The 26,866-nt window shown below is 47.9% G+C and overlaps 3 protein-coding genes across 10 annotated transcripts in view; 1 reads left to right on the plus strand and 2 right to left on the minus strand.

Moving 5' to 3' along the window:
• Positions 1-36: 36 nt before the first annotated feature.
• Positions 37-9,579, minus strand: mtif2 (mitochondrial translational initiation factor 2). Its single transcript, XM_088610283.1, has 14 exons — positions 9,442-9,579; positions 8,711-9,019; positions 7,994-8,108; positions 7,145-7,316; positions 6,790-6,950; positions 6,159-6,335; positions 4,919-5,058; positions 3,707-3,831; positions 2,998-3,202; positions 2,507-2,759; positions 1,615-1,755; positions 1,111-1,275; positions 610-750; positions 37-340 (listed from the first exon to the last, which is right to left on the minus strand). The coding sequence occupies exons 2-14, from the start codon at positions 8,912-8,914 to the stop codon at positions 171-173; spliced, it is 2,169 nt and encodes a 722-aa protein (XP_088466409.1). The 5' UTR covers positions 8,915-9,019; positions 9,442-9,579; the 3' UTR covers positions 37-170.
• Position 9,580: 1 nt separating this feature from the next.
• prorsd1 (prolyl-tRNA synthetase domain containing 1) lies at positions 9,581-11,684 on the plus strand. 2 transcript variants are annotated; one of them, XM_088610284.1, is made up of 2 exons: positions 9,581-9,829; positions 10,796-11,684. In XM_088610284.1, exons 1-2 carry the CDS (start codon positions 9,581-9,583, stop codon positions 11,222-11,224), a joined length of 678 nt encoding a protein of 225 aa, XP_088466410.1. In that variant the 3' UTR covers positions 11,225-11,684. The 2 variants fall into 2 exon arrangements, with proteins under 2 accessions (XP_088466410.1, XP_088466411.1); XM_088610285.1 differs by having other exon boundaries at positions 9,617-9,829; positions 10,698-11,684.
• Positions 11,685-14,372: 2,688 nt separating this feature from the next.
• Positions 14,373-26,866, minus strand: part of ccdc88ab (coiled-coil and HOOK domain protein 88ab) — a 70,152-nt gene continuing 57,658 nt past the window's right edge. The window contains exons 26-34 of one of the 7 annotated variants that reach the window (XM_088610282.1): positions 25,934-26,017; positions 24,716-24,919; positions 23,859-23,927; positions 23,174-23,260; positions 22,688-22,768; positions 19,407-19,669; positions 18,266-18,731; positions 15,816-15,919; positions 14,373-15,244 (exon numbers count right to left, since the gene is read on the minus strand). In XM_088610282.1, the coding sequence (XP_088466408.1) occupies positions 15,855-15,919; positions 18,266-18,731; positions 19,407-19,669; positions 22,688-22,768; positions 23,174-23,260; positions 23,859-23,927; positions 24,716-24,919; positions 25,934-26,017 (1,319 nt within the window). In that variant the 3' untranslated portion in view covers positions 14,373-15,244; positions 15,816-15,854. The other 6 variants (XM_088610275.1, XM_088610277.1, XM_088610280.1 and 3 more) reach the window with 6 other exon arrangements.

The raw sequence follows: 26,866 nt of genomic DNA on the forward strand, positions 1-26,866 counted from the left end.
GGAAAACCATGAAATAAAATTGTAACCAAGACCATCCATGGTCTGTAATAAGTTTAATTTAATTTATGACTTAACACGTATTGGGGATTTTACATTCCTTGATTGCAGCTTTTAATTCTGTTGAATAAATGTTGGAACAAAGTTGGAAAGAGTCTACATAGACACCTGGCTTAAAATCCTGGATCCCAGGAGATGCGCTGCCGTTTCTCCACTTCTTCATAGCACACAATTTCATCCCCAGGCCTGAAGTCTATGTCCTTGTCGAGAGAGAGGCCACACTCCATCCCCGTCTTCACTGCCTGCACGTCGTCCTTGTGGTGCTTCAGAGCAGTCAGGTGGCCTGGAGGGGACAAGCAGGGAGATAGACCGGTAGAAGGGAACTAAAACCAGCTGCCCACAAGGCCAAACACTGACCTGCTGATGCATGCATGCTCCAGGGTGGAAGGAAATGTTGAAAGAAAATGCATGTTTTGGTTTTTAGTGCATTTTTTTTATAAATTGCTGTAGAAATGGAATCCTGAGACAATCTGGACAAGAAATCCTTTAGCATGGAAACTGATGTACACAAGTTTTTTTCTGTAAAAGCTGGGCTGAAGGCGGTCACTGTACCTTCCCAAAGGACGTCTCCATCCCGAATCAGCTTAAACTTCATCCTCCTGTCCAGCTGGCCCTCCTTCACCCTGCAGCCGGCTACCGGCACCTTCTTCTTTCCCACGGTGACGCAGAAGGTGGCCAGGACCGAAGCCTCCCCTGTTCCGCGCACAGCAAGGGCACAGTGAGCGCGCTGTGGACCTGCACTGGGGCCGTTCCCAGTCTGTTCAACTGCATCGGTTCGCTTGAGCCTCAGCAGTACAACAGAGCACTGGGAACTATACCATGAAGATTTCTACAGCAGTCAAGACATCTACTAAGTGACCGAGATGCTTTCAATAAAAAAATGCTCATCGGGGGCCCGGTTTTAGCAACCGAACATAAACTTGCAAGTGTCTTTTCTGAAGAAGCATTATGATCACGTGGTTTTACTCAGGACAGATACAGGGAGCTACAGACTGCATGCAGCGACAAGGGGGTGGAGCCAGCAGTGCTTTTAGGGGACTCTTTCTAACGTACCGATCACATTCTCCTCCACAGTGGGGGGCAGCTTGCTGCTCAGCTCCTCCTTGAGGTCGTCGATGAGCTTGTAGATGACCTTGTGCAGTTTGAGCTCTATTCCCTTCTTGGCAGCGATCTGACGGACAGATTTGTTTGCCTCCACATTAAACCCATAAATGGCACCTGACAAGAGACAAAGCAAGGAATTCACTATGCCAGTCACAGGGAGCTAAAGCAATTGAAGTTGTTCCTGTCCTAAAAAGCTAGGTACAGTACTAGCTAGTTATCCAGTACAGTGGGTACATTTAGAATCCCTACTCATTGTTGTTTTACTTCAAAAACGACTTTCTTGCTACAGTAAACTTTAATTCCACAGAATGCGTTATGAACACAGCTATATAAGTCTTCTGAAATAATGAAAATGGATTAAGCCTTTTATCTTGGGGTCCAGGCCTGTTTTACAGGCTGAAATTCAGCACAGAGCTGTCGTCTTTGTGAGCTGCTCCACACCCTCAGGGCTACCTGAGAAAGTCTCGGCTAGGCCGATGTCGTTTTCCGAGATGTCTCCGACTCCAAAGTGAACCACGTCCAGGCGGCACTGCTCGTCGGCGTCGTAGCTGTCCAGGATGTTCAGGATGGTCTCCACGGAGCCGTCCACGTCGCCTGTTCGTGAGGAAAACGATTCCCTTCTCAATTTTCACTCCTCGGCCCGCCCTTCCCCTGAAGCTGCAGGACACACCCTAGACCCTTCTGGTTCGAAAGGGCAGCTGCAGTCCCAATTTCTCACACCGGTAACAAAATAAATTCATTTACGGAATAGAAAACTGTGCAAATGAAGCAAAAAATCGTGAACTTAACGAAAGCAGTTAAGTGACCACGTTGTTACAAAATCCCAGACGTGATGCGGGCCTTCGTGCTCACGAGACTAATCTAACGTGATGTACGAGCCAATAAGTACAGGCTGTGCAGCAGACATCTCGCCGCAGAATGTTTCCAACATGATCTGCATGTAGGGTTAACGCATTAGAATTCGTCGGCAAAACTGTCTCAAAACCGAGAGCAGTAATTCTACTGAATTAAGAGAGATGTATTCACAAGCCTGCTTGTTTACAGTGAAATAAGGCCGCTTCACCTCACAGGAAGTTTTATTGGCCTTGTGGCGCTGTGCATACCTGGAAATTTTGTCTATTTTATGATGTAAGTTGGAGGTTTTAGAAGTTACTGTGTACATTTTACTTTCATTGGGGTTGAAATGCACACATCAATGCTGATTCTATTTAAAAATAGCGTTGCAGTTCCCCCTGAAGCACTGTTTCCTAACATGTAGGGGGAGGGGTTTTGTGAGGACAGCATACCAAGTTGATAAGGACTCCCTTTCCTGCACCGGTGACGTCTGTGGTGCCAGAGCACCCACCTTTGATAACGAGGGGCAGGGAGCGGAACTCGTCCTCAGTCCTCTCCTTGGGCCTGGAGGCCATTCGCTGTTTGTTGGCCTTGTACATGGCCGACTTCCTCTGCCGCCAGCTGAGGTGGCCCAGGCTCTCGCGCTCCTTCCTGTAGCTCTCCAGGTGCTGCCTCTGCTTGGCCTCGATGGCCTGGACGTCCTCCTGCAGTTTCTCCTGCTCCTCCACGTACAGCCTCCAGGCCACCACCTCGCGCGCCCTTTGCTGAGGAACACAACAGGGACAGCGTGTCTGGCGGGACTCCCCCGGGGCAGGACGAATTCTGGAACAAACACGTTCCTCGCTTTTATAAAAAAACCTTCCCTGTCAGAGTAATGTAGGGGAATCCCAACGATATCTGTACGGTCACAAAGGTGTCCATTTCTGTGTGAACACGCCGGATGTTCATGTGGACGCCTTCGCCTGCAGGACCCCCCAGCAGGACCCCCCGCGCGTCACTCACCTCGGACTCCACTTCCAGGATCTCCTCGCCCGCAGAGGGCAGGTCCTTCCAGCCCACGATCTCCACGGCGACGCTGGGCCCCGCCTCGGCCACCGCGCGGTTGTGCTCGTCGAACAGGAAGCGCACTTTGGCCCAGGCCTTCCCCGCCACCAGCACGCAGCCCCTCCTCAGCACGCCGCGCTGGACTATCGCCGTGGTGACAGGGCTGCCGGGAAAGGACAGTCTCTCTCTGATACCGGGCCTGCTGAGCCAGAGCTCACCGCTAAGTGCTCCGTGTGAAAAATGGATGGACCACTAGTGGCACAGCAGGGACACCAAAATACATCTTTTCCCACAATATCCACTAGAAATAGCTTTTACGAGTCATGATTTCCCATATTGCGTCCAGTGGCCTTGTTTTTCTGTCACAAATGCCAATACATTTTCTTACTCCAGAGCCCAACCACTACTGTTCTGTTGTCATAATTATTTCCTGTTGTGCTGCTAACTCATAATTCAAGTTGAAAACCTGCTTAAAATACAAAACGTATACGGTTTCAGAATGGAACCCATGTAACACGTAACAGCCGTTATGTGACTGCACGCAACAATTTCTATCTGACCCCTTAGCTGACGGCATCCAGTATATCCAAGACGCTACAGGACGAGGTGTGAACGAGCCATGGCCAATCTCTTCAGTTTGCAACCCAGAGTGCGGGTGAGGGCCTACCCTTTGCCCTTGTCGGTGCGGCTCTCGATGACGGCGCCCTCTACCAGCCCGGTGGGGTCCGCCTTCAGCTCCAGCACCTCGGCCAGCGCCACCGTGGCCTCCGCCAGCGCCCGCAGGTTGTCCCCCTGGGTGGCACGCAGAGAGAGACTGGTGAGGCGCGCGCGGGCGCCAGAAGCCGAGACACAGCAGCAGCAGCAGCTGCTCCTGAAGCGCGCAGGCCCGCTTGTGCCAGCCGAGCGCGTTGAGAAAGAAATGTTTGTGATCTAAGGGGCTGGGGGTTGGGCTGGTGTCAGGCCAGATCGGCACAAGAAGAAGATGTCCTCACGTTTACGCGGTCCCCATTCCCAAAGGATCTCGGAGCACTGTACACACTTCAGCCCCCACTGAAGAGCTGTCCCCACCTGCTGGTCTCTACACAACAGATCAGGGAGTGAGGAGAGAATCTGCTTCCGTAACTGAACTAAGGGGATCTTCAGGTAGGCCAGACTGGACAAACCCACACTGGACTTCAGACAAGATACTGGGGTGAATACACTTCCTCCTCTGAAAAGTGCCCTTGCATCTTTAGTGACCAAGTGGTCGAGACCTCTGTTTAAACGCCCCACCTGAAGGGACGGCGCCTCAGTGGGACACTGGTTCGGAAATTCTGGTCCAGACAGAAGAGCGCCACCTACTGGTCCACCAAGACCATCTGAAACAACAACCTGGCTTTCCTTGGAGGTCTGTCCATCCTGGTCCTGACCAGGCACGACCTTTCTTAGGCTTTGAGATCCAGCAAGGTCAAGCTAGGAGGTGGTATTCACATTACAAAGTACAGGGCCTGAGCAATAGGAATTATATTACAGTCTATAGAGGATCCATGTATGGCTTCACAAGTGGTGAAGTAATAACGACAAGACAATGCAGGGTAAATGTAAAATGGCCTCCAATTTTACAAAGGAGGGGGACCTTTGTATTTTAGATTTGATCAGGAAACCAAAGGCTACAGCAATGGTCAGCTCTGAAGAAACCAGGGCCACATCGCTGCTGCTCTTTCTGAAATATGACAGGGCACCTGAAGGCAGCTCCCACTCTTTCTGGACTCATCCCACACAGGGAAACAAAGTGTAACAGCACAGTGTTGCCACCTGGCCCGCCGGCAATGCGCCAGCCCGTATTCAGACGCCATCTCCCGCGGGGCCAGGGCGGCAGAGCAGCGCCGCGGACACTGACCTGCAGTGCGGAGATGTGGACCGCCTGCACGTCGCCCCCGTACTCCTCACACACCACGTCGTGGGCCAGCAGCTCCCTCTTCACCCTGTCCGGGTCGGCGTCCGGCCGGTCGCACTTGTTCACCGCCACGATGATGGGCACTGCAACGCACGCGCGGAGGGCTGAGCGCCTGCTCGACACGGACACGGCCAGACCCCCGCCCTCAGATAGCCCGCCTGTCTCTTCATTGGGAATAGTTTACAGCCATTTTCCAGCTGCTTCTTCCAATTCAGGGTCGCAGCTGGAGCCAGTCCCCGCAGGGCAAGCAATGGGCACAAGGTGGGGTACACCCTGGGCAGGATACCAGTACATCACAGGGCAGACAATTAACCTGCCAGTATGTCTGTGGATTGTGGGAGGAAACCCATGCCAAGGCGGAGACAACATACAAGCTCCACACAGACAGCACCCCAGATCTGGAATTGAACCCGGGGCCCCAGTGCTGTGAGGCAGCAATACTAACCACTGCGTAATAACCAATTATGCATTGGTGACAAAACAAATATTTTCCCCAGTTACTTCGCTGAAGAGTGAAGAGCCAAAAAAGTCGATACCCTGGCTTCTTTCAAGAAACGGCTGGATGAGAGTCTTGGATCAATTGACAACCAAACCAAATGCGCTAGACGGGCATCTGTCATCTGCACCTGTTCTTGTGTTCTTAAGAATTTGACTCTTCAGCACATTGGAAGACAAGTAGCTCTGGAGGGAATAACTTGATTCAACCCAGCAGTCCTATTTGAAAGCACTAAAGATCTGGCAGGGAAGCAGTATTTGGCTACAGTGCAAGCAGGCAGCTGAAGTGCACTGCAAGGTCCTTCTGCCCTGGTTCAGTTCTGGTCTGGAGTATAGTGCAGATTCCCACTGGCCCACTGCATAAGAATAAACAAATAAAAACCTCCTTAAACAGCACCTAAGTCGTGCCTCACCTAATTTTCTATCCACATATACAGTATTCTCAAAGCACCCTTTCTGCATCCCAAACTCAGAAAGGCACCTAATCCCTGAAGGTGAAACTAGGTGGGGATGGCCTTCACCATACAGTATATATAACCTGAGGGGGATACATGCTGTCTTTCAACACCTCTCACTGAGTGCTCCAGTTCTGGGCAGGACCCAGTCTCTTCTCGTTCCTGAAACTCTCGAGAGTCGACAGTTTGGAAACACGCGTGGATCACGTTAACGGGACTGTGTCGCTGCGCACCTCCGGCGTGTCTGGCGTGCTGGATCGACTCGGCGGTCTGCTTCATCACCCCGTCGTCGGCGGCCACCACCAGGATGACGATGTCCGTGACCTGGGCCCCCCTGGCTCTCATGGCGGAGAAGGCGGCGTGTCCCGGCGTGTCCAGGAACGTGATCTTCTCGCCCGAGGGCAGCTGGACTGTGGCAGAGGGGCACAAATTTACCCTCATTAGAACGGCTGGCGTGGGCACAACACACGCACAGGGAGAACTCCTTAGCAGCGAGTCCCAACTGAAGAGCCTAGAAGAGGTACATCCTCTCGGATATTTCTGACCGGTGGTACCTCTGAAGGATGACTTAGATTGAGGAAGTACAAATCAGATTCTAAGATCTAAAGAGCTGTTTGGAGCAGCACTTTAATAAATGGAAGTTTCTAACGGCCTTAATGGCATTGGTGCAGCATCCTTTCAGCAATCATGGAAAGGGCTGACCAGAAGGAACAGTAGTTCAGGCTGAAGGGCTGAGAGCTGGTACAGCCTCACAGCGTGAAGCAGACAGACCCAGAACCAGTGCTTGATCACCAGTCTGTGGTGACGGACCCTGGCGATGCCCGGCTCAAGACACCAAGCCCCACGGCCCGTCGCTCAGCTCACCCAGGAAGGCCCCGATGTGCTGTGTGATGCCCCCGGCCTCCATGGCCGCCACCTGGCTCTTCCTCAGGCTGTCCAGCAGGGTGGTTTTGCCGTGATCCACATGGCCCATGATGGTGACCACCGGCGGGCGGGCTGCCAGGACTGCCGGGTCTGCTGGAGGCCTGGGAAGACAAACACAGCCGGGAGCTGAGCTGGCACAGGCGCTGGTGTGGCTTGGCGATGCAGCCACAGCCCTGGCAGGACAGAACTGGACAGTAAAGACCCTTGCACTCCCCCTCGGTCTCTCTCTCCTGCCCCCTGCATGTGCGGAGTGGTCAAATGGGTCAGAAGACCCGCACGCAGGTGACAGCGCTACCTCTTTGTCGCATCTTTGTTTTCCTTTACTCTTCCCTCTGTCACCTTCGCCCATCTGTACTTCATTCCAGACTTCCTGATGGCCTCCTTCGTCCACTCGTCCTGCAGGACGGACTGCGGCTCCAGGGAGTCCAGGTCAATGGGCAGGTGAAGCAGAGCCTCGTAGACGTGGTCTGGCAAGGAAAAAGCAGGAGCAACACCGTGGTGTCTACAGTTCTGTCTTTGTTCAAACTGAAACTCCAGTATTTTTATGGTGGAAAATGGAGGACTGGTGCAGATCTGGGGTAAATCTGAGCCAACCCTCATCTTCATCTGCATGTCTTCTCCTGGCTTATCGCTGTTCCTGCAGCTGCAGTTTCTATGGGTGGCCAACTCCGGAAAAGATGAGTGTTGGTCAATTTAGTGAGTTAATTGCTTATTTTATTCAATTTAGTCATTTAATTGATTCATTTAAGTAACAAATGGCTCACTTGTGAACATTAAGAGTTACAGGGCGTTGGCATTCCAATTAATTATTTCAAAGAGATGGAATGCGATTCCTCAGGACCAAAATTGGCCAACCCAGCTAAAAAACAATGAATTGTTGGGATCTTTGGATTTGAATTAAATATCTTCTAAAGAAACAGGTTGTGCATATGTATAGGGGCATCATTCAACCAATCAAGGATTTCTAAATACTTTCCAACCGTGTGTAGGAAGGGTGCTAAGATTTTTCCTTCTACCTGAGCCAATCTTGAGAAGCTAGAGAAGTATATGTGAAGATATACAAGAGCTGCTGGACAGTGACTCCTGAGGGCCAGAGATGGACATCCCTCATGCAGACTGTGATACTTTCTCCAGCGAACCTTACCTATATCTCTGTTCATGGCTTCAGCAAGCTCTGCCACGGTCATGCGCTGTTTGATCTCCACTTCCTGCATCTCTTGCTTGGGTTTGGTCTTTGGAGTCTTCCCAGAGCTCTTCCCCTGAATCAAAAAAGCAGGTGGCAAAAACATGCTTAAGGACAAATCCAAAACAGTTTTAGGATTTCTCTGGATAATTAAGATAAGATCACTTTATCGGCCATATACAATTTCTTGCATTAGGAATTTATCTTTTCACATACCCCAGCTTGCTCTCCAAGAGACACACAGACAGGGAGAGATGCTTGGGGTCAGAGCGCAGGGTCTGCCATTTATACGGCGCCCCTGGAGCAGCTGGGGTTAAGGGCTTTGCTCAGGGGCCCAACGGAGTAGGATTCCTCCACTCCAATTGGCCCAACATTGTGGTGTACTATTAACACACAGCCACACACAGGCATTCAAAATACAACACATGCTATTCGTTCCAATACCGATTTGACTTTCTAGACATATGAATTTATAGTCACTTCTTCTCCTTCACCATTGAGAAATCACCTGTGTTGCACAGCATTCCGATTGTATGTCGTACAACCATCTGTGCCCACATGCGCACAGAACCATGACACAGGCGCTGTGCAGTAGGATGCGCAGGGAGAAACCATGTAAAAGGGGCATGAAGATGGGGTTCACGCAGCTGACTCCCGTGCGGAGAGGGGGAGACTCACGTGCTTTGTGGACATGAGCCGGATGCGGTGGCCGGTGGCCGGGGGTGCGGGGGCGACAGCGGGCAGGCCGGGGCAGGGCGGGTAGGGGGCGGCCGCTCTCCACGTCATCCTCTGCGCCCCCTCGCAGCGAAGCGCCCACAGCTGCCGGACAGCGAGGCCGGAGCGCAGGAGCGCCTCCAGGCGGAACAGCGCCTTCCCACTCATCCTCACCCCGCAAGATCTCGGCGGCGAACAGTGGCCGTCAAACACCGCTTTGAGCGCTCATTGAAACCAGCCAGGCTGGACACGTAGACAGTTTTATTTTCAGTGCTAACCAAAATAAAAAAAAACGTGACATTAAGTCAAACACTTACTTTTGTAAGTACTTTTATACTTATTGTATATTACATATACAGTTAACCACACCATTAGACCATTTAATAGAACAATCACTGCAACATTCCGCTTAGAAAGAGATTACCTTGATATTTAATTTCGTTTCTTCTCAATTTCAGAAGATTCTGCAATAACTCAACCATTATATGGATACAGTTTATCCGTATAGCTTATCTCATCTTAACAAATATCATACACCCTTACTGCAAATCGGCTAGCTTAGCATTTGTTGCATTTGGACAATTTCGCTGTTAAGTGGTGGTTAATGCATTTACTCGCACGTAGTGCAGCGGTCACGCAGCTTTAAAACCCGGGAAGATTTACATTCACAATTGATTATAATTGAGATAGCTCACCTCAGACTCAGACGTGTAATTCAGTTGTCGCTGTACCAATTCGCATTCTAGCTCGGATGCTGCACTGGTTTACTTAATCGCCGCTTCCCAGGAGTCATTCTTCTGCAGCTGTGGGCGCCGCCATGACACCGGACCCACAATGCACCTCTTTCCCCGCACCCTGAGCACCATAGAGACTCAGCTGCGGGTCAGCAACCTCTCTCAGGTCTCTACAGGGGTTCCCGGTGCATGCAGCTGTCACCACAAGTCAGGAAAACAGGCATTTCAGGCTCTACTGAAAAAACCCCAACGGGACGTAGGAAACATGGGGTCTAGCGAGCTTCGAAAAGAATTGGAGGATTATCTTAAAAACCTGAATATTGAAACGGTCTGCGTGGAACACCCGGAGGTATTAATTCATTTTGCAACATTTCTGAAAATCGTTTGTATTCGCAAGTGAAGTTAACTGTCGATCAAAGCGGTTTCAGTGTCAGCAGTCTAGGAAACTCGGGCGTCTCGGGCTCTACAGCAACACCTGCGTTGCTTGCGGATCTTATTCTGTAAAGAAAACCTCTGATTTCATACAGTTTCAGAAACTTTGACGTGTCAATACTACCAAGTTAATAGCAACTTGTTGACAGCGGGGGGCGCAGTTACGTTCAGGATTCTAATGCGATGAGTTTTCTATTGAATACATTTAACAAATCTGTTTTCCTAATTATAGAACATGTTATGGCTTATATCGCACTTGAACCGAATGTGATCGGTTACTATGAACCACTGGGTTTGCTCTGCAGTTAACTATCGCAGGCCATTTTGGGCACAAAGCCCGCAGTTTCCTGCAGAAACCTTGCCGTAAGAAAACCGCTGGGGGGCGCCCTGGCACTGAGCAACTTGAGTAACAGCATGAGGACAGACCAGCTGTCTCGCCCACTGCATGGATGGAGCTTCGGTCCCGTGTTGATGTGCAGAAAACTCCTGGGCAGCTTTTACTGCCATAGTCGAGCAGTAGTTGAATACCTTAAAAAAGGGCAGTGTGCCCATTTTTCACAAGAATATGGAGGAATGTTTGTAAGAATATAGTCCACAGGGTAATCCGTTGTAGAAATGTAACTATTACACAAATATACTTTTAGGGAGAGTGTATTTTTGGCTGCAGGCGTCCAGTATTTTCTAGATTGAGAGCAGCACCATGTCTTCCTGAGGTTCTTTATTATTATTATTATTATTATCAAGGGTAAGGATGTGCTCTTGCCCGAGTTCATTGCCTCTTACAGTGTTGAGCAGTAGGGCCTGCAGCGAAGGGCCCGGTCCTGGGGGAGACGGGTTCGAAGGCCTCAGAGTGACGCCGGCCCCCCTGCTCGTGTCCCGCCAGGTCTTCACGGTGGAGGAGATGATGCCGCACGTGCAGCACCTCGGGGGGGCGGTGAGCAAGAACCTCTTCCTGAGGGACAAGAAGCGGAAGGGCCTGTGGCTGGTCACGGCCCGGCACGACCGGCGGGTGGACCTCTCGGCGCTGGCCGGGCGGCTGGGCCTGGGCAGGGGCGCCCTGCGCTTCGCCGACGAGGCCGCCATGCTGGAGGCGCTGCGGGTGGGCCAGGGCTGCGCCACGCCCCTGGCGCTCTTCTGCGACCGCGGGCGGCGCGTCCGGCTCGTGCTGGACAGCGGCCTGGTCAGCGAGGGCCACGACCGGCTGTACTTTCACCCCATGACCAATGCGGCCACGATGGGGCTGAAGCCGGAGGACTTCTTGCGCTTTTTAAAGGAAACTGGGCACGAACCCATTCTTGAAAGCTTCGAGTGAGCTACAGTGCTGAGTAAAGCTGCGAGCAGATGGAATAAACACTCCGTATGGGGGTTGAATTTGACCCTTTCTGTTTTGTTCTGGCTCCAGAGGCGTTTAGCCCAGTGTTTTCTCCAAGCAGGATTGTTTCCAGGTGCTCTGAGCGAACATGCTGCAGAACTCGTCAGAAAAAGCTCAAAATTTCCCAGAGAGGATTGTGCGTGTTGTCAAAGGCGCGGTTCTTTAGAAATCACACAGTGAGCAGTGTGCTTTCGCCAATTCCCATTTTCACTTCTGTTTTTCCAACTGCAGGCTTTGGAGAAGTCTCATCTGGACTGTTTTAAGGTCCGGGTTGTCCAGGGGGAAGTAAGTTAGTATACAAAACGGGAAGGGTTCACCCAGAGCAGCGTTCGCTGGAAAACATCTTTCTGTGATATTCTTGTGGTCTGTATCTTATGTATTAAACCTTTAGACCAAAATATTTAGGCCTTTACGCAGTACCTTCTGTGAACCGGGTTTTAAAAAAAAAATGTTTTTCTATTTCAAAGATGAATGGTTTCCTTAACTAAACTGCAGAGAATAGTTACACAAGTCCAAGAGGCCATTCTAACCCATGATATTTCTGATGTTAAGAACTGTATTGTTTAAAACAAAAAAACAAATTGAATTTCATTGGGATGTGTTGTAAGGCCCACTTCCCCCCATAAATGAGCTGAAAATGAAACCAGCAACCACAGACTGACCCTGAAGTGACTGAAGAAATATGCTGTTGCAGATTTTGCATGAATGGGTAGAGATGTTGTGGGCCGTGTCTGTGAGTAATATCTCGACTATGCAGTAAAACCTATCCGCAGCGCACTGGATTTGCAGTCTAATATGCAGGAGAATTTGGAGAGCCACCACAACCCCACCCCCATCATGACTGCTGCCTCAGATCAAAGACCTGGTCTCGCAGCACTGCGAATTAAAACTCACCGAAATGACCAGGCTAGGAGTGAGGCCTATTATCTGCAATCCAGGAAGTGTCTGCACATTGCACCCTGTGCAAAGGGTATAAAAGAAAAAAACATGTGGTCCTGTGCCATCGCCACAGCAGACTACATCTGTAATCCCGAGTCTAGTGTTCCACTGCACCCCAGGCTACTCCACAGCCCACGCTTGCGGTTTACTGATGAAGAAAGAAATCAAAGGGGCCCTTTAACTTTTTTCATACGTACTGATTTTTATTTCATTTTTTTTTTAACAAAGGGTAACCAAGAGTTCTGACTGGGGGATCCCCCTTTGAAGTGATCGCTTTCAAAAGGGAGCCCACAATTTATCCCGACGCCACAGCAAATCCAGTTTCAGTAAGTCTCCTATTAGCAACAGTAATTCAAAGCAGTAATGCAGGATGATAGATTGAAAAGTCAGTTGGGACCTTTGCATCGATGAGAGCAAGACTGCTTGTTGCGTGACAATATTTTTGCCTGCATAGGGTTTATCATGGGGACTCCCTGGATAATCTGTGAGAACACTGTCTGGGAAAACAGGGGAATTACAAGTGTCTGTTTATCTGAAAAGCAAATCTGCAAATGATAGTGATAATGGGTATCACAAAACTGGAAGGTTTTTTTTTATTGAGAAGTTCTGTACAAGCTCAATTTTTGGCATGTGTACTGCAGTCTTTGGAATCAGACATTCCATTTTTTAGGTCTTCATTTTAAACTTTTGATCTTTGTGAATATCATATGTACTTACCTTTTCTGAGATGATCTTTGAAAACCTTACCAGGTGAATGCACCGTGCATTAAGAAGGCATAAGGAAGATCTTAACAATGCAAGACTTACAATCCCACTACTGTAATGTAGTTGTACACAGAACAAGATTTTGCTGAAGTGTTGAGGTATGACTGTTGCTCTCTGAGGTTTTTTCACCCTCACTCACAATATATACAGGAATGTGGGAGTAAAAGAGATCAATGACAAACAGGCACAGAAGAAAAGGAAGGTGAGAAAGCATGCATTTCACAGCTCTCACAATCTGATGCATTTTTGATGGAATTAACGATTAACTTAGTCTGGGTTTGTGTTTAACAGGCCTGGTCAAAGGAGGAGGTCTAGTCTGGGATGTTTTTCCTGCAGTGAAAAAGTGAACTAGGTCCCTGTATAAAAATAGTGCTAACATTGCCTTACCCATTTGCAATTAGGTCTTCTGTACACTAAGTAAGTGTGCAACTCGCTTTCAGATTGCAAGAGATGATTTAATGATGAATGACCTAAAAAAGCAATGATGAACCATAAATAAAGGGGGGTGGATGCCATTAAGTACAGGACATAGAGACATATATTGTCCCATATGTGTTGGTCTATTCAATTGTTAAACATTGATTACAAGTTCAAAAATATATATTTTTTAATTCTGCAAAGTTATTCAATTCAAGTTAAAATAAGGTGTCTGCAGTGTAAACATGATTTTTAAAAATCCTGAATTTTCAGTTTCAGAATGGGAAGAACACATTCCTGCAACGGAGGTTTCTTCCTAAGGGACACTGAAAAGCTGACCGGAGTGCCACACAGAGGTACATGAACTCTGCAGCTGGTGTAGCTTTTTACAGAAGGGAACCAGACTGGCTCTGGGAAAACTCTTTTGTTGAGTGAAGCAAGCCATATCAGAAGGAGATTATTATTACCATTATTACTGTTATTCCTGAACCTGAGAAGAAGGTAAAGCACCTCGATTTACCAGCTAAATAACTGTGGAAGAGGAACAATAAGGTCTTGGGGACAAATCGGGAATCAGACTATCTGGAAAGAGAAGTTTCAACTTTCAGCGTACTTTGATTGTGAAAGCAAACCATTTTAATCCTCAGACTCAGCAGGGCAATCCCTCAACAGAGTCTTTCACAACCATTAGAAACAATATTTTCAGCATCTCGCCTGATATCATAAACCTCCCACTGTGTACTGTCTGTACTTGGTGAGGAGAATCTGTTGCTGTTAGCACAGGATCAGAATCCTCATCAGACATTTGCTTCAGCTGCCCATTTGATCTTGTTCAAATGAAAACAAAGGAAACCTCAGTTATAACAGTGCAAGGTTACAAAACGGGGTACGGAACAGGTGTGCAGAAAAAAACAGCTGTGATTTGCATGAGATGCAATGATTACACAAAAGCCACAGTAAGCATTAATAGTTGCCCACATCAAACACCTTTATGTGAAAAAGTGAAAAAGGAAATGAACTATACATAGTCACAGTCATTCACTGTATAATGATATTTAGAATGAAGGAATACCACCTGCAACTTCACTCAAGAAACCACCTCTTCCACATGATTGTATCCAGAGGTTGAAGATACAGTAAGTCATACATTTCAGCACACACAACCTTTGTAGCAACAATTCAAAGGAAAGCGATTTACATTTTCTCATAGTGTTAACAGTATTTTGGTATGTCTTACAAAAACAAACAAACTAGAAAGGAGAACTTGCAGCAATACCATTTTTCTTGAGGGAGAAATGCATTGATTGCTTCATGCAGCACGTGGTCGAGCGGCTTGGGTGTCCACTTACATTTGTGCAGATCTTTTAAACCCCAGGCTCAGCAGTTCAGCACAATTAACACTTGCGTACACATGCTTCTCATTTACAAAGAGAGCAAATGGTAAACTGGTAAGTCTGGCAAAGGCTACACACAAGATATGGCTGAATCTTTAGGGTCCATAAAAAGCTTGTGTTCTTTACCACAAATCAGTCTTGGCACAGAAAATTGGTCCATGTAAGTATGCATTATTAGCAGTATGTAAAATCCAGATAGCAGTGCAATTTGCCGTAAAAGTATGTTAAAAAAGAAAAAAAAACTCTTCACAATATACTTCTTGGAGGGAGTCCCATATTGCTCCTTGATTCAAGGAAAGGGAAGAAATCTAGCATTTTCTACTGAAGAAGGGTTTTCGTGTTTTATTTTCAAGACAGGATTTACACACTAATTTCTCAGTGAAGACCGTCTCAGTAGAGCAGAATTAAAGGCTTCAAAACGACAGCTTGAAGGTCACTTTTCTCTCTGAGTAGGAGGCAGACAGAAAAAAGGTTGAAAGAGAGGCAGAGAATACGCAAGTTAGAACTACAGCACAGACGCGTACAAAAGGACAGACAGTACAGAAAGGGCATGCGCTCGAGCACAAGGACTGGGGAGCTTGGCGAGTTCCAGCCCCTGGACAATGAAGCCATGCGCTACTGTGTGAAATGACACTGTGGAGAGCTACTGAACGATAACACTTGGGTAACTTTCACAGCCAGCTGCTCGTTTTAATTCAACACATAAGAACGGCTGAACCATCAAGCTTGGCAAATGGAAAAAAGAAAATGCATTGCATATGAAGAAGCTATGGCATGGACACTTGTGCAAAGCAAAACCCCAGGTGCCCCTGCAGAGGCATGCAGATGAGAGGTCCAGCAGTGCAGCTCAGCTTGTTTTTTACTTGGGTGAAAAGACAAAGCCAATTCGAAAGCAAGCACATACAGTGTTATACCCTTGTTACAGAGTGCATTCTGTATGCCGTACGGGATGCTGTTAGTCTGTTAACTGGGGTTTTCCCCACCTTGCCCATGAACACTCTGTGCAAGAAACTCACCACTTAAGCCCACTTTTGATGGAGGCAGGGTGGCTATGTTTAGGAGCTATGTTGCTCCGCAGTCCTGCCTTTTGACTTTCTGCGCTCTTGTAAACCATCCACATCTGCAGAACAAAGGCATGTGACATTATTTCTCCATCAGGTGGGTTATATCCTTTAATACTGTTCATAATCACTGTAAGCATAATGTTGTTCAGCGGTGACATTCATATGCCCCCAGTGCCATTCGCTACAGTGGTCTTGTGTTTGCGGCCGGGTTGGTTATAATTTACCCTGCTGGAACCTGAACACTGGGGAAGGCCCTTTAATGAATCTGATGAAACTGTCCAGAGCTCTGTGGTGACAGTGACATCCATTCTGTAGACACGGGTGTGAGACCAGTCAATTACAGGTCACCAATATAGCAATTAATAATTATATAATTATTCATACTTATATACAAATAGATCAATCAATTATTGGAGACTGCAGATCAATTGATTAAATGAATCATTTACTAATTTACCTGACAAACACCTTTATGTTAAGCAACTAAATGTACCTGTGTATACATCTGGGTATTGTACTGGAGCAATTCGGGTGAAGACCCTCGTCATGTCAAGTGAACCAGAGTGGGGATCTACAGCTACAGTCTTCCAGGTGTGAACGCAGAGCCCTAACCACTCCTCCACACTGCCTGGAAGACATGGTCTACCTTGGTATACTAAAAACATTATAACCGCCTTGCACACGAAACATACAAGAACCCAAAGAGCAAAGTGTTCACATGGATATCGATCATGAACATACAAAGACCAATTTCCACCTCCTCAAAATAACAAGAACCACATACTGTACTTCAGACTCCTCTTCACACACTGCAGGTTACTTATGCGCAAGTACACGAAGGCTCATTTTGATATGAACAATCAAAATGGTGTCTTAGGACTAACACTTGCTTAAGCAATCTGGTTTTCTTGGAAGCAACAGAGGGCCCAGACATGCAGTGTAATAAGACCATGCAGATATGTCCGCACGCGAGACAAACAAGAGAAATGCAAGAAACGCATTCCACAGCATGGAGCACAGGCCGCCAGGGCACACACTTCTGTCTCTAAGCTTCTTTCGGAAAGGCTCCTGGGTGACAATTAAAGGAGATGATGTATATTATTTAAGGTGCCAGGTCAGTAAATACCTACTGGGCCATGGTGTGTGTAATTCCAGCAAGTGATCTGGAAAATCTAGTAATTTTAATTACAATCTCACAAGATAAAAATGTAGTGTACAAGGAATGTATTCCTTTGCTTTGGTAATTTGTGCAATTATTTTTACTAATAAAACTGTATCCAATTTTTACTTGGATACTATCTGTGGTTTTATTACACAGTGGGGTTTGTCTGTGTGGTAGTATTTAGCTCAAGTGAAAATCCAGTTTACAGCACAGGCCTCCTGCATATTCAGCGCCGGTTTCATTCAGCTTGTTTTGATGAAAACCTTCAAGCAAGGAGGTTGTTAACACTGGGGCGTTATCATTTGTTCTTTTGAAAGGTTTAATTCCAAGAGAGGCTTAAAGCCTATCTGAGTGTCTTCCGAACTGATAGTGTAAGAAAGGATATCTGGTCAGTGAGTCATCGCTGGAATGTGAGAGAGTGGAGAGGCTCAGCTGAGAGCTCAGAGCTGAGGTTGTGGTGGAAGCTCACACGACAAACTCCAAGTGTCCCTGTGTGACTGTGAAAGTCATCGCAGAGGCACTGTGACGGAGCTCTAGCAATCTGATTGTGATTAACAATCCTTTGTGAATGTGTCAAAGGGTTAATGGTGTATAAATCACCTACAAACGGCCATCTTTTCTACAACAAAAGCCCAAAACACCGTGTTAAATTGGCTGGGATTTTCGACAAATGCAAAAAGAAAAACAAAATTAACCAGTGCCCTCGGTGTGGAGGAATTCGCGGTGGCGGAACTGACATTAAAAAAAACGAAGCATGTGGTCGCCGTGTCTGTATCAACCATCAGGCCAGAAAGTTAAACACAGCCGTACTCATACCACAGGGACTGGTTGTCCTCGGAAGCCAACGCTGGCGACGGGGGACCGGCAGGACCGTTCACGCGCTCTACAGCGGGGAGCTCAACAGCGCAATCGGACTTCAGCGGGCCAGGGCGCCCGGCGTCGCGCTCGGCCCGCGGCCCGGGCCCTGGCGACACAGCCGCCGCGTTGGGGCGCCGCGCGCCGGGCCTGGCAGGCCGCCCGCTGATGTTGCTCACTAAGGCGGTGTTTAGAGACAGGAATGGGTGGCTCCTGACGGGAGGCTCCCCGCACTGCTCCGCCAGGTCGAGGAAAACGGAATCGACCTCGGAGGGGGAGCCTGGACGCGACTGCGGCCCGGGCCCCGCGGCCTGGGGGCGGGGGGCGGGAGAGGAAGGGCTGGCGGGGGGCTCCACGGGGCGGGGGGGGTGGTCTCGGTACTCACTGGGGCCGGCCTTAGCGGGCGAGGGGTCCACAGACACAGGCGGCCTACTGTCCTTGGACATGAAGTCGTGGATGCTGGTGCGGCGCGTGGAGCCCTCGGCCGTGGAGATGACGCTGCTGGCGCGGGGCAGGGTGGCGGTGGCGTCCCTCGGCCGGGGCGCCGCCTGCAGCAGGGCGCTGTCCAGCCTCTCCGACATGGAGGTGGCCTTCCCGTGCGCCCCCAGCATGGGCCTGGGGGCCGTGCCCTTGACCCGGGTGCTCTCCGCCTTCCGCAGGCCGGGCCTGGCCTGCCCCGGCTTGGGGGGCCGGCCCTCCGAGAAGTCCGCCGGCGTCCTGCCGCTCGCCGACCGCATGATCCCTCGGGGGCCGGAGGGGGGGCCCCTCTCCCCCTTCTCCTTCCTGGCTGGCTCGGAGCTGTCGCTGCCTCTCCTCGGAGCCTCGCCCGCAAGGTTCTCCTGGCTGCCAGACTGGGGTTCCCAGAAAACAGGGAGAAGGCAGGGAAACGTTAGGCCCTGGCAGCATGGCTTCAGCAGTTGAACTCCGGCACTGCCTTTAAAACACGAGTTAATATAGTTTTTATCCTGCTAGAAAAGTGGTTGATTACTGAAGTCCTAGAAAAGTACATGCGCCAAATAAAAAAAAAAAAAACTTTTCAAAAGGCAGAAAACAACTGCAAAGCTGAGATTTACAGATTTGTAGAGCTGGCACAGTCACTGGGGATTAAGCAATAAGATTTTGGAAGCACATAGGAATATTTAGCAGCAATTGGGAAAGTAATAGGGAGCGGTGGGGATAATTTTAGAACACTGGTTTTGGAACATTTCCGAACATTTGCGAGCAGCAGAGATCATTTTTGAATACTGCTCACTTTGTGGATTATTTAAACATACGAGCTTGCCTCCAGTTGTGACTCAATGTCTGTAACAGCCTTGGCACATGCTCGCTGAAAGCTGTTCAAACCCCTTTTCTTGAGCCAGTTTTGTAGTGTATCGTGGGTTTTGTAAACTTCAGTCATCGGTCAGATCTGTAGATAATTTGCACACATTCCTGTCACAATCCCAGTCTGTAAATGTGTATCCGAACAGCTGCTGCAAACTCCTCTGGGGAAAAAACTCCCAGCGCTTTGGTCGGGTGCCGCCTACCTCCGCCGAGCCCTTGGTGCTCTCCTCCAGGAACTGCTGCAGGGTCACCACCTCGCTGCCGGGGGAAGCCGTCTTCTTGTGCTGCGCGGGGACGTCCAGCGTCCTCCGGAACAGCAGGGGGCTCTGGCGCGAGGACCTCTGGGCCGGCTGGACGGGGCTGCTGCCACTGGACCAGGCCTCGGCGTCCAGGCCCAGGCTGAACTCTCCGCTGCTCTCGCTGTGGGGGCGGCTGTGGCCGCCGCCGCCGCCGTTCACGGCTCCCGCTGTGGGGAAAGAGCCCGTGAGCCCCGCGCTCCCAGCCCCGCAGGGTGACGGCACGGAGCCCCTCCGCTAGACTAGCATGGGTTCAAACCGACTGCTTTCAATTCTTAGTGTCATTGGGCAGCGGAGTCCAGCTGTGCAATCAAATGCAAATTGCAGTTTGCATTGGATTGGGAGCAGCGGGTAAAACCTGTAAGCATGCATGTGTGCACATGTGAAGAACACTTTCCCCCCTGTCGCCATGCGAGTCAGGTTTCTGTCGTTTCTTCCCACAAACCATTGATCGGCCGATACGGCAAAAAAGTTCTGCAGCTCTTCACTTATGAGCGTTCATCAGCTCCATCTAATTATCTCTCAGGAAACGGCTCGCAGAGAAGAAAAAGCATTTTGTGCAGCTGCAATGTGCGACGTTTAAAGATGGAATACTGGGATCACAGGGTTGCTGCTGCTGCTGCTGCAGCTGCCGATGCCCTTGAGTAGCTGATATCTGCTCTTGGGTGGGAGGTACCCACTGGCAATGGCTCTGGTCTCATATGTTCTCTGAACTTTCTTTTCAATAGCCATCAAGGTCTAACTAAATATGGCACCTGATCTCTAGCAGATGAGGCTCTGAAAATACACAAAATTAATGTTATGATGCTCTGGGATTTTGTCATAAAAAATATGCAGTCTAAAAGATAAACACGACAGTAAGCATGTTCTTCAGTTTCCTTGTCTTATTCCATCATAGCATTATGAAACAAGATTGTTTCATATTTATTTCCACTTTTTTGCATATCCATTCTATTTTAGTGACGTGGCCTGTAGTTAGTCCTCTACCAGTGTGCTTGCCCTTTCTGTAGCACTGTGACCACACAATTACCCTGAGTCACATGCTGTGCCAATGAGTCCCACAGGCAGAAGCAGCCGGGTCACATGTTGTGATGGCACAAATCCGGATAAGACGGATTTCAAAGATCCAAATTATATAAAAATAAAATGGAGCAGATGTTTCTTCAATTAATTGAAGAACAACAGGCTTCCATAAGTCCTGCTTCTCTAGAGCACAAGATGCAAGACAGTTATAATCTTGCAATCAGTTATTATCTAATCACTGTAGAAAAGCATCTTAAAAAGGATGATGCTCTGACTTCAAGAACACTAAAGTGTTTTGCTCTTGAATTCAACAAAAGACAGCAAGGGGAGTTCTGTATTTCTCCACACAACACAGTTCTGCTTGAGGGTTAGATGTGTCATGTTCAGATCTGCACATCTTGTGAACATGCATCATGATGACAGCTCCTTCAGAACAGAACAGTGCATGGCCACATGCATCAGAAGCATGGTACAGTACTTAATCCCCATTAAAAATGATGTTTAAGCTGGTGGGAAAAAATGAATGAGGGTTTGGCAAGGTTTGACAATAAAGAACAAACTCATTTAATTAATATGTTGCCTGTTTTAGTATTTTTATTATGCCCACCCAATTTGGAATCTTCAACTGTTTCTTTGCCTCCGGACTCACAGTACCGACTCCTGACCTTCATGCCGTGAATGAAGATGAGTAGACAGGCTCCTCCGACCCCAGCCCACCCAGCGAGCCAATCACGTTCGGACTACTGCAAGCTCCGCATTGCCTTATGGGAAGGCTGAGCTCCTGTAACCTCTTGGCCTGAACTTGTGAGGCCTTGGATATAGAGCTAATCCTGCCTGCACAACTGACCCCGTTTCTCTCTATTTTCTTGATTCTACACACAAGAATACAGTATGACGAATGTCTACTACTGTCCCAGTGACCCTGTGAAGTTGGCAGTGACCCTGAAAGAGCTTGTATTCAACACGCTATTCCATTTACACTGCAGGGGGTGTATGAAGACCACAGCAAGTTTTCAGAATCAAAATTCTCAAATATCTACACAGTATATTTCTTTCCAATAGGCTTTTCTAGTTGCACACAGCTACAGTAGCTTATCACAGTTGACAGAGTGAAAACAGTTGCAGACAGTGCTGTTGGCATCTTGAAACTTTTCTTCTAAATTATTCTTGAGTCTAGAACATCTTAGTTACCACTTGATAAACACACGGAGACGCATAACTGACAAGTACAGATTCATAGTGCAACTAATAAAGTACTGAACAAACTTGTTTCAGGTACAAGAAGCCAATAATTTTTAATGCAACTAAGTACAAACACACATAGACACACTTACTGGCCAAAATATTAAAAAACCCCAGTAAAATTAATTGACTAACTCAGTGACAGGCAATGTGTCACATGTGTCACAGATATGGGTAACAGATAACAGATCACCATCAAGGCAGATCTCAGTCTTGTTCAAAAGTGGTTCAGCCAGTGAAACACCTTGTTCAGTCTCACACACTATTACCATCATCACAACGGAGTCTGATCTCCAGGAACTGGGCTGCAGATATTTCAGAACTGTACACAAGCCTTTGTCCTGTCCTGTTCGTCAAAGGGGCTTTCTATTATTTTGGCCACAGAATGCATGATTTCCAAAACAGGCAAAATAAGAAACAGGTCACCAAGTAGTTTCTAACATCTCTTTTGAGTATCTAGCTGACATTTGGCTGCCGTCACATCATCCAGGTGGATGCTGCACATTGGTGGTGGTGGAGGGGAGTCCCCATTACCTGTAAAGAGCTTTGAGTGGAGTGTCCAGAAAAGCGCTATATAAGTGTAAGCAATTATTATTATTATTATTATTATTATTTATATTGAGAGATTTATATCAAACCCCTGCTTTTAGGTTTGTATGGTATTCTTGCTAGAAGAATCTACCAAATAATTTAAGTACACTGAACATTTTATCTACAGAATGCTTTATTTCACATGTACCTGGAATATAATCTTGTTGTTTGGAATTAGAGCATATTCGAAGTTAACTGAGGAAAGATATTCAGCTGGGTAAACGCCTGCCAACATCATTTTGCGACCTTGTTCTTATTTCCACCCCATTTGAAGATCATCTCAAGCCTTCTCAAGGACCGATTCAATTTGCAAGAAAGCCGCGAGATCATACCTTGCCCTCCGAGCGGCGACGCGTTATTATTGCTATTACTACTGGTTGTCTTGCTACTGTCAAGGCTGACAGGCCGGGGAGCTGGACAGGGGACAGCAGGGCAGAGCATGAGAAGAATGACAGGGTTAGCAGACGCAGCCGCTGGCCGCCGGACACCGAGAGGCAGGAGCCATGCGGCGTGGGGGCAGGCAGGGCATGCTCGCTGTCAAAGAAAGAGGAGCTTCTTACAAGAGAGGGCGCCCAGGGCTTTCCAGGCAGTCCAGGGGAACAGTCGGGGAAAGGGAACTACGGGGGAAAGGGAAGAGACAGGGGGGCAGGGGAGGGGTCGTGTGAGCTCAAGGAAGGACAAAGCCAACTGCGAGACAGACTGGGAAGAAACCAGATTGTTAGAGGGTTTAAGAAAGAAAGAAAGAAAGGGCGACTGCAAAAAAAACAAGTATTACTGGGAATGCTTTAAAGAAGCAGAAACGGAGATGAGTCACTTACAACAGATGTGACAAGGAATTCTGCAGTGTGTAGAAAGGGCAGGGACAGTGGACACAAGAGTCCCAGCACAGCTAGAGTCCTGCAGCCCTGGCCAATCCAGCAGAAACACGTGTCAGGACCTCCCTCAGCAAATCACAGACTCTACAGGCCACAGGCATCCGTCGTGACTTTCAGGTGGTGCAACGTCACATCAGGGCTTGATTAATGCCTTCAGCTATTTATCAGTCAGGCCCAATATTCCATCGCATTTCATAAAAATAAACTTGTTCGCATTTATACCAAGAACAAAAAAAATATTGTTTGGTACAGCTGTGTTGTAATGAGCCAATAAGCAAACAAATTAAGATTGCTAGAAATTCAGCTTGCGTTTACAGAACCTTTTGATCATTACTTGGCAATGATCTGATCTACCAATCCACCATAGTGCAAATCATAAAAAAAAAGATTACGTTATTTAGAGTGCATTACAGTATGTCCTAGTAAGGAGCAAACATATCCCCAGGCTTGTAGCAGATGAGGCTTTTTATGCAGAGCAAAGGAAAAAGGAAAGTGCTTGTTAAGGAAAGCAAAAATGTGGGTTCAAGCCAGCGTGCCGGGGAGCAGTGGAACGCTCCCAGACGGACTGTGTGTGAGCCTCACTGTAGCTGGGAAGACAGGAGACCACCCGCTCCAGCCTGCTGCTTACCCTGAGCTCTCACTCCGTTGCTGGGCTCATCCAAGACCCTCGGGGCGACGTCCTCGCACGACGCGTTGTCTGAAAACCAGCAGCACAAAAGAGCGGCGCCTGGTGAGAGGCCGTCGAGGCGAACCCCACCGAGACAAGCGACGAGCATCATGCCGGTCCGCTCGTGCTCACGAGCAGGAAGTGCAAAGCGTGCTCCATTACGTAAAAGTACATCCGGATGCCAAAAAGAGAACCAGCTAGTTAGGGTTATCAATGATCTGAGTAATGTCTGAGGCTTCGATTACAGAACTGATTCAATACATAAAACAGCTCACGGGAACATCAGTTTGTCTTAAGAGCCATGAGACCCAAGCGGTCTCGCGCACATTTCTAGAGCACTGGCCTCCCTTTTTACACAGTGGGTTGTTTGTAGCAAATCCCCTGCACTGAGACTCCCAGCAGTGACTGTACGGGTGATACAGCTGGAAGTTGCTGCAAGTGAAAAATGGGACATTCTGCCCCAAAACGGCTCTGGTTTCATGAAACTCAGACTTGCAAAAAATAGTTAAGTGTTTCGGGGGGATTCTGGGTTATAGGTTATTGCATGATTTGGTCAGGTCCTACTCCCTCTCACACTCATTACATCACAGAGCATATTTCTACCTACCTTCCCTTTAAAGTTCAACAACTTTCCGAACTATTTTATATACACACACTACTCAGAACAACGTCTAGAAAGATTTGTGGAGGACTTACTTTATACACACAATGCATTAATCAGCATAGTGTCTAAACAGATAAGAGGAGGACTTGTGCTGTGTGTGTTGCAGTAATATGTTCTTTTACTGAAATGAAAATGACGTGTGTCCTAGCTCTACCTTTGGACTTAAGCCTGTGCCTGGACCTGAGGCCAGTGGAGGGGTGGAGGGTGGTGTAGTTGATAGCCGTGGTGGAGTAGGCCATGGATCCCAGTTCTCTCATCCTCAGCCTGGTGGTGGCGTCATCTGACCCGTCCAGGTTCTCAGAACTACCGGCCCACTGGCCCCCCGCCAGGGCCATGGTTTGCAACAGGTCATTCATGGCTGAGATGGAAATGAAAAGAAATGAATTACTATGGCCGTGCGCAGTGACTGCGTCTTCTTTCGGGGTGCGTCTAGCCTGCTGCTCCATGGAAAGGTGCAAGAGCACCCTGGTCTTCAGGGAGCAGCACGCTAGGCTCGTTACATCGGTATCGGCACTATGTGTAAAGATGGTTTTTTCTGTGGTTTCTTTCAGTGATGAATGACTTAGGATGAGGCCACAATCTCGGTCGTCCATGTAATCATGACACATGCGCAGAGCTGAAATGAAACTTGGGGCTGAGGGAGGTTTAGTCTGCAGTATCCATTTCAGCTCGGACATGACAGCGATTGCTGGTACCGCGCAGTGCAAAGCCATGCCTGTGAAGCGGGCCGCGTGCAGCCTAGCTGGGAAGTCTGAAGTCTGGGATGGGATGTCTGAAGAGCTGTGGGAGGAGTGGCTATGGATTACGGAGGCAGCAGGGAATGCTCAGTTAAAGCCACAGGCAGCAACGCATTTCCATGGTCAGTGCAGGATAAACACATGCTGTCAGCGTCTGCCAAGGTCATCTTGCAAAGATGGTGCCCTTTTTGAAGTTTAAAACAAAAATTCAAGCTGTGAAGCAGTATTTCAGTTTAACACTGATGCTGTATATTGGAAGCATTGGGAAGCTTTAGAATGCTATTAGTAACATACAGTGCATCTTGATGAACTATTGCCATCAGATAAGCACTATTAGGTTATATTTCATTATTGCCTTCAAAACGCAAGAAAATGCTACTGCCAAAATATTCTCTTAAAACAGAATTATATATAAAAATTGGGGATATGTTAGTCCAAGATCATAACCTATTTTATTACAGATGACAGCACCTTATTTATAGAATTCTTACAGTAGGTTCTCTGCTGTTCATCAAGACAGTTAGTGCCTCAGACACTGCAGGACAGGGGTTAAGGAAATGGCACAAAAAGAGAACAATTAGGAAAAGACGACGAGCAGCCCATAGAAGGTAGCAGCTAGGCTATAGGGTTCTTACACATGGAACGGCGGTAGATGGCCTTCACTCTGTCTTTTTCCTTCGGTCTGTTCCTCATAAAGGGAAACCTTTTCAGTGCAGCCACTTTTATGTCATAGCAGGTGGTTAAAAAAAACAAACGGGAAGAAAACGGGGAAATGGAAATAAAGAAAGGAGGGAGGGAGAAAACAGATGGACGTTAACAAATGCCGAAACCAGGGAACAGAAACCCGTGCGGCACTCTACGGAGATCCAGTTGTGCATGCTTTGAACGAGGTAGAGAACGAGCTGTACCACAAACAAACAGCTCAGTGGGATGAGTGGAAGAGGGTGTGAACCTTGGGACAGTGGATTTCTCACTTATTCACAAGACAGACACAGGAGACAGGACCCACAGCTGACGGTAACACTTATTGAATGGTGCAATCACACAGGAGCACAGCATGATGAGACACTGGGTTGTGTGAGGGACGGTATTTTCAAGGTAATGTGCTTTTCTCTCATGTAAGGTCCCGTAGATCACATATAATCTCTCTCACACTAGCAAATGAAGACTATATTAATATAATATTTCTTCAAAATCAAAGCTCAGAGGGGGTTATTTGTATTAACTATATCTCCTGTTTTAACCATATTTGACCATGGAGCTTTGAGGCAGCAGTGGTGCAATTCAGCCTTAGGCACTGAATCAATCATCCATGTATGTTTAACAATATAAAAGTAGTACTACTAATGGGCAGTGTCTTTTTATACTGTGCCCTGATAATCAAAGATTATTCATCTAAAGTTGGCACCAAAAGACAGAAACCTCTTTATCCTCACACAGTGCAAAATGTATTCTTTATTGTGTAGTGTCTGTGGTCTGTGTGACTACTCACAATCAATTTTAGGGCAGAATTTGATCCTTAAAACTAGGAAATCTAGACAACTAGATCATGTTGGGATGTCCCCAAA

Source organism: Lepisosteus platostomus, chromosome 17, assembly GCF_059453375.1.
Source record: "Lepisosteus platostomus isolate fLepPlt1 chromosome 17, fLepPlt1.hap1, whole genome shotgun sequence".
NCBI classification, from domain to species: Eukaryota; Metazoa; Chordata; class Actinopteri; order Semionotiformes; family Lepisosteidae; genus Lepisosteus; species Lepisosteus platostomus.